General features: G+C 27.8%; 1 protein-coding gene across 1 annotated transcript in view; it reads right to left on the reverse strand.

Moving 5' to 3' along the window:
• LOC137621042 (protein FAM200B-like) overlaps positions 1-4,892 on the reverse strand; it is a 28,227-nt gene extending 23,335 nt beyond the window's left edge. Inside the window, exon 1 of the mRNA XM_068351484.1 lies at positions 4,176-4,892. Within this exon, the coding sequence (XP_068207585.1) occupies positions 4,176-4,892 (717 nt within the window). The remainder of the gene's footprint in view (positions 1-4,175) is intronic.
• Positions 4,893-8,513: the final 3,621 nt, after the last annotated feature.

Genomic DNA, 8,513 nt, shown 5'->3' on the forward strand with positions numbered 1-8,513 from the left:
GTAATCTGTTTACTGAATTAGTGGGGTTCAGAAGTTCAAATTTACAGCTAATTTGTGTATGTTGAGGAGGTTGTCATATATATTTTTCCGTTGTTACTAACTTCATAAAATTTCACTTTATTTTTCATTAATTTTTCCATATATATATATATAGTTTATTTTTTCCTTATTTCCTTTTTTCACTTGAATATATCCATTCCTAGACCATTGCGGCTTGTAGCATAAAAAATTTCTAAATTAGCTCGAAATTTATCCAGTAATAATAATAATAATAATAATAATAATAATAATAATAATAATAATAATAATAATAATATTAATAATAATAATAATAATAATAATAATAATAATAATAATAATAATAATAATAATAATAATAATAATAATAACATAATGTATTTGCAACACGTAAAACCATCAATAACTTATGTACCTGTCAGACTAATCATATAATTATCAAAAGTTTTCTACATATTCGTTTTTGTATGACTTTTTTTTTTTTAATGAGTAGTAATAGTCTTTGAACTATTTCTTGATAAAGGTGGATACTATAAACATCTTCTTATTTTATAATTATCATAGTAAGATTCTGCTAATTTATTCGATCCCTTTGACAGACTGAGTAAAGTAAGTGGGTAGTAAAATTTTAATCTTATAAATATACCATATCAACTACATTTTTAAGGATAGAGGACAGTAGGTTTTGAGGGTCTAAGAATTACTCGTCAAATGTAAGCTAATCATGTCGTAATATATCTATACATAGATGTAGAATGGAAAAGCTTTCTTGCAATAAGAACACATATTACTTTGTCTAGTATTATGTATAGTAATATTTAAATCATCAAAGAAGACATGTCAGCTGATGAAACATACCATCACTTCTTACAGTAATCAATAACATCAATAGGAATCTCCGGTACTTCCAAAGGAATTCACACACAAACATACTCTATATCAGTTTTTAATTGCCAATGCTGTTTGGTTGCTTACTTAATTTTACTCGTAAACGTTTTTGTGCACCGTTTTAACCTCTGAATATGTTTTAAGACTGCTCTCTCTCTCTCTCTCTCTCTCTCTCTCTCTCTCTCTCTCTCTCTCTCTCTCTCTCTCTCTCTCTCTCTCTCTCTCTCTCTCTCTAGCGATTAACCCACTTTCAAATTATAAATCAACCACAAGGCTATCCAATTATAATTTTGTAATTTGAACCACATAGCGTAAATTGATATCAAATGGCTTATTAAAACAACAAGATACTTTTTAATTACATGTTTCAAAGCCTTTGGTATAATAAATGAATAATTTAATATATTTATGGTAATTACTACCCATCACGCTTTTGGTAACAACCTAACAAAGTTACCATTATAACTTCGTTACATATCCATTTATTAAGCTAATTTAGTTATTGCCTTTATCTAAAAAAAAATGTAGCATATGAAGAGAAATATGATTCCCTTGGAGAATTTTCAATTTTAAGGAAGACCTGTTCCTGTCAATCTATATATCAGTCTTTACAAATAATCCTTAACCTAAATAAAAATTTTCCCATCGTATAAGTCAAAGGTATTCATTTGTATCATAGTCGACAGATATTATATGTACCTATACATTTTCACCTACATCATTTGGAGTATAAAAAAGGTATCCCATGGTTTATCAATACTAGACATAAATAACAGTCATTTATTTCACGAGAGAGGAAGATTATACTCTACATAAATATCAACCACAGTTTTGGTTGATATTTACATTGATTAAACTCACGAGTGTTAGTGAAATATGTTCATGATAAATAACCATGTGTTATAAACTCAAAATTCACATATCATGGTGGGGATGGGTTTATTTCCAGTCTAAGAACAGATTTCTAAATTAGACAGGCATATGTAGGATGACTTGTAATAAACTTATATCTCTCTTGATAGCTCAGTTAGTAGAATCTTCGCAGGCATGGTATCGCTGAGAAGTACGAGTTCGAATCTCTGACCAGCCAGAGGCTATTACCGTAAATAAATAGCAGTGTATATAAATTCCTAAGATACAATTCGGTATTTGATGGCATTATGATTGATATCTACACACACACAAAAAAAAACAGGCACACACACACACACGCACACACACAAACACACACACACACACACACACAAATATATATATATATATATATATATATATATATATATATATATATATATATATATATATATATATATACATACATATATATATATATATATATATATATATATATATATATATATATATATACACCAATGATAACACGAACAAAACTAGTAATCTTATGATGAGGGTATTTAGTTTACAATATATCATCACGACAAAATATTTAATTTTTGCTTTTTTTGTTTTGGTTATAGAAGAAAGTTATTAAATATACTATTACGAGACATATATTAAGTGTTGGTTGCAATTCAAACTGGAAAAAAGTTTTAAAATACTCTTAAATATATTATCCAGAATGAATCACAAATATAATGAAGGTGAAATTTCACAGTTCTTTAAATCATCAAGCTATCCTCACTAAATTCAAAGATGAAATAGAAAGATAACAATAAAAGTTGTTGTGAACTATGTTAATATCTATTAGACTAACATCTACTCTAGAGGAAAAATAGTGAGAACAGCTATTTTACGATTTACTATAAATATTTATTTTTGAATATATATTTCCAATTCATCTTCTTCGGGTATTGCTTTCGCTACATTATCTAAATTCCTTTATTACCTTACATATATTCATGGCTGAGTAATGAGATGGATATCAAATATCTAATGAATTTTCCTATCCTTGTGATCTTGCAGAAAGCGGGGAACATCTCCTCCACTTGCCTCCCACCATTATAACTTCCATGAGAATTATCATGATCTTTTTCAACTTTGTTGAGAGAGACTTTCAGCCTTCACTCCAATTATGCCAGTAACTTTAACTTAGATAGAAGCCTTTTGAGTTTAGACTGTCCTTTTAGTCGGTGGACTATGCATTCATTGTTTTATATTTAGCAATAATTAAATGACCTTCTTATGCAACAACAGCTATTTTATTTTTAGAAAGCATAATTTGCATTGCTAATTTTTTTTTTATTGACATATTTATACTTATTATTTTTATCATTGAAATTAACATTTTCTTTTATATAACCCTCAAGAAACAACGTACAACTACTTATTGATGTGCACTTGACATCTCCTTTACTTTTATTTGTTATTCAAATCAAATAAATATTTTTACGAGAATGATACTTTTTTTATTATGTTAGTGTTCTTATTTCATGATTTTTAAAGTAATTCTAGATATTAGACATTGCTTGTTGTTCTAGAGCAGTGGTTCTTAAACTTTTTTGCCTTGCGCCCCCCTTCTGCATTAAGTATAGATCCCATGCACACTCACCCCCCTCCCCACCATTGAAATTTTTGCCAAACTAGAAAGAACCGTATGTATGTATGTATTGTTTTTAGAAACAATATGTTGCGTTTTGTATGCTAATATACTTCATTGGTTATGTGAGTATATTGATGAATGATAGATTTTTATTTCATTGCTGTTCATTTTTTATAGGAATGCACTGTACTATATTTGAATAAAATAAACATTGTTCATGGAAAATGGGTAAAATAAATATATTATGATGAAACAAAATTTTATCTTAATCTTTTTTCAAACTGTTTTAGCATTATACAGATTACAGTCATTACGTTGATAGAAAATAATAGAAAAAAAATACTAATTACTGCAGAAATAAACATAATTTTTACTCTTAGTACAATCATTCATGGATCATGACCACATAAAAAAAAATATTACACATCCTCCTTAGTGATTAATTTATACATTTTTATGTAGTTTTGTAAAACAAAAGACATCATAATTACTACATTTTTATTTTCCTTGTTACTATTTTAACTACTTGTAATATTATAGAAATAAGTGGATTATAGCCAGTGGCCTATTTGACTTAGTGCTACTCATCAGTGGGATGGGTGATACTGGCTCTTTTGAGCAACTAGTCGGGGAATATTTGGTGGTGTTTGGCTCAATGCACATCGGATATCACTTGCCACATCAAGCTTATTTTTTTCTTCGTTTTGATTCCAACTAATACTGAGAACCCTGCTTCACAAAGGTAAGTAGACGAAAGGGGGACAATCACTTGTAGGATTTGCTGACTGATTTTTTGGTTAACTGAAAGATATTTTATCCAAAACTTTTCCATACTAAGAGAGGTAAAATCATCTTTTGCCACAGAATTAAACTTCAGTTCTCGGAACTGCTCTTGTAAATCTTTTGGAACATCATCAACTTCCAGGGAAAAGGAGTTCCTGGCAAGAATGAATACAAAACTCCTCTCACCGATTCTATGGAAATAACGTTGAAACTCATTTTCCAGTCCTTTAAGGTGATCTTCGATCTCAGTTTTAAGGCTGTCACTAAAGCTCCCCTCATTCAAGATTTCATTCAGACGAGGAAAGTATGATGTGTTCATCTTCTGGATGCGACGCTTCAACACCTGCAGCTTGCCAATGAATGCTCGAATTGCATCGGAGTGAGCAATCATAGTTGTATTTTTTCCTTGTAACTGTCGGTTCAATACATTTAAAGCTTCAAAAATGTCAGCAAGGTATGCCAAGGACAAGCCTACCTCCTCTGAATTAAAGGTGGTAAGGTACTCATTTTGTTCAATTTCTAAAAACAGTACTACCTCTTCTCGAAGCTCGTACAAGGGTCCCAACATGTTACCCTTTGACAGCCAGCGCACATTAGTGTGGAAAAGCAGTGTCTCATGCTCTGTTTCCAAATCTTGACACAGCTTCATAAACAGTCGTGTGTTGAGAGCTCTATGCTTTATGTGGTTCACAATCTTGATCATGATGTTTACATGTTTCTGGAGTTTCGAGGGTAGTGTTTTTTCTGCCAAAGCCTGGCGATGTATGAAGCAGTGTGTAGAAATTACCGATGGAGCCTTTTCTTTCACCTTTGTAACGAAGCCTGAGCGTGTTCCCAATATAGCTGGAGCTCCATCAGTGCACACACCAATCAGTTTTTTCCCAGGTTATGTCATGTTCTTGGAAAAAGTCAGACACAGCTTTGAAGACGTCATCAGCTGTGGCACTGGTCTCCAAAGAGCAACAAAACATATCCTCCTCCAGCGACTCTTTCCAGACGAATAGTGTGTAAACTAGCAACTGAGAGCACATGCAAAATAAATGAATATTTAATTGAGCATTCAGACCAAAAAAATCTTAATATAGAAATAACTAAAATTTAATAAAAACATTTATACTATTGCTATATATAATATACAATGCTAGATGATAATCTAGTCTTCCATGTGGACAATAATTTCTTCTTAACATCTTCACGTTTATGAGGATTCCAAATGCATATATAATTATATATATCGTAGTTATTCATGTAAATTTATATATATATATATATATATATATATATATATATATATATATATATATATATATATATATATATATATATATATATATATATATATATATATATATATATATATAAATATATATATATATATATATATATATATATATATATTTATATATATATATATATATATAAATATAAATATATATATATATATATATATATATATAATATATATATATATATATATATATATATATATATATATATATATATATACGTATATATATATATATACATATATATATGTATATATATATATATATATTTATATATATATATATATATATATATATATATATATATATATATATATATATATATATATATATAAATATATATATATATATATATATATATATGTATATATATATATATATATATATATATATATATATATACATATATATATATATATATATATATATATATATATACATATATATATATATATATATATATATATATATATATATATATATATATATATATATATATATAGATAGATAGATATATAGATATGGATATATATAGTGTTTGTGTTGTGTAATGCCACGTATTTCAATTTCTAAAATCTGGTCAATCTGGCCTATATGGATAATGCATATGCCTAATTTCACGATAATGCATATGCATAGTTTCAATATAACTCCCCTTTTCATACCTCAAATAAATTAACACACTAGTTATAGGTATATCAAATGAAACAAATATATTATGCAGTTGAAATAATAACGTACAATACATCCGCATAAGCTGGTAAGTCATACCATGATATGAACAAATTTTTCTGTTCGTTACGCACAAATTTAGATTTTTAATACTGCACATAACCTATCTAAAATAGTAAAATGGCTACAGAAGAATGAATGAACATACAGTAAACACACACGCCCAAAAAAGAAAAGAAAAAAAAAATACTTCTAAATCAGAACTATACTAAATACATTGAAAGTAATGTAGTAAATATCAGTACTTGATAATAGTTGAAATAAATTATATACGTTTTGAAAGTCCTCACTACTCCGTTTGACAGACTGAGCCAGACTACTGCAACCCTTTGTTATTATAAGAGCAGGTGAGATGAGCAATAAGGTGGTACGAGACGCATTCAGTTCCTGAGGAAACATTTCTCTGACCGCTCTCATCCTAGGGTTAGCCACATGTGTCACTTTGATAACATTTGGCATTTATTAATTGAGTTTTTGTCATGTTTTGAGATGATAAGTAAAAAAAAAAAAACATATGGAAGCAGTGATAATGTTTTTGACTATTTTGCAATATTAAAAATCACTGCAATCTAGAGTAGTCAACTCTTACTCATGGAGGCTATCTTTAAGATCTACAATAATTTAGAGTAAACAAACTTTTTTTATCTTAACCACTTTTTAGTAAAGGTTATTTTTTCATAGATAAAAAAACTATATTTCCGGGGAGATAGGTTTTTATTCCTTTATAAATTTATAAGCTCATAAAGCATACTCATAAAAGTCCAATATTTTTGATGGAGAGGGTAGTTGTTCGTATTAATGGGAGATATTAGCATTTCAATGAATTCACTTCATTCCTATTGAATAATGTATCCTTGTAACATGTACAACATATTTGTTTTGTTTTATGATTGTAGAGGAAGGCTTCCCTTATATTGCTATAAAAAAGTATTCCAAACCAGATTATGATTTTATATATATATATATATATATATATATATATATATATATATATATATATATATATATATATATATATATATATATATATATATATATATATATAATTTATTATTTTACATGTTACTATGTATTGCAGAGATTGATGAACAAATGAATGAATCCATTTTTAATCTTTAGTAATAATGAAATTTTCGTAAATTTACTATAAGATAATTTATTTCTGTAACAAGATTAAGCTATAGTTCACGAACCCTTGAAAACATTCCGTTATATATTTATTGCAATGAGACGATTTTGCACTTTAAAACAATTTGAATCTTCTTGGTAATATAGCTAATTTTATCGAACCTTCAACCCCGCGTAACTAATATGTGGTTATCTAGATAGACTAAACTAGTCTCTCCTTTCTTTTAGAGACAGCATTTCATGCAATGAAAAAATAAGGAAATTCCTCTCTTCAATATATTTGTGAGCATAGCGTTTATAAATTTTTAAAAATATATCAATTTGAATCTGAGTTATTTTACTGCACTATATTTAACTTATTTTACCTCCTGTAGAATGGGAATTTCAACTATCACACTGTATGTGTTTTATGTCATTTGTTACGCTTTTATTTTTCTAGTTATATATATTTTCGTATACATGGTTTTATATGTCGATATATGATGCTTGATGCCTATAACTTTATATTTTACGCAAGTTTTATATACTTTCAGTAGCAGATATTTTATAGGAGAGCCGACATGACGCAGAGCACTATATAGATAATGATAAATTATGTAATGTAATAGAAAACCTAGAAATAGCCTAACTACGCATATATAGAGGAACTATATCGTATCTATTTAATACAACAATTAAAATCGTATAATTTATAAAGCAGTCCTCATAATGTTCATTATCCATTACAATTAAATCATTCACATTATTGTGTCACTAACATATCCAAAACTTGATTTATAAATGGTCATGGAAACGATACATAAAACAGAGAGAGCAACATAAGAACTAAATAAATGCTTCAAAGTGATGTTCACTTCTAAACTTGAGTCTGGAAAGTGATGGAAGAAACTTATAATTTTTGAACAACACAGTATATTTCATGGAATTTCGTGACAACAAAAATCTTTGAACCTGTCTTAGTTTTTGGCATAAAACTTCCCATTAAAGAGTTTTACTCTATTCTTATTGAGTCATATTTTTTTTTTATCTTACACTCCATTTAAAAAAATAAAATAATATCATTCAAATATTTCAAATGAATAATCAATGAACAAAACCTATAAGATACAAAGAAGTTGAAGTGAGTTTTTAGCAAATAAATCAACCAAATATATGCATTGTAAGAATGACCCTAAGGT

The sequence above is a fragment of the Palaemon carinicauda genome, chromosome 2 (genome assembly GCF_036898095.1).
Source record: "Palaemon carinicauda isolate YSFRI2023 chromosome 2, ASM3689809v2, whole genome shotgun sequence".
Classification (NCBI taxonomy): Eukaryota; Metazoa; Arthropoda; class Malacostraca; order Decapoda; family Palaemonidae; genus Palaemon; species Palaemon carinicauda.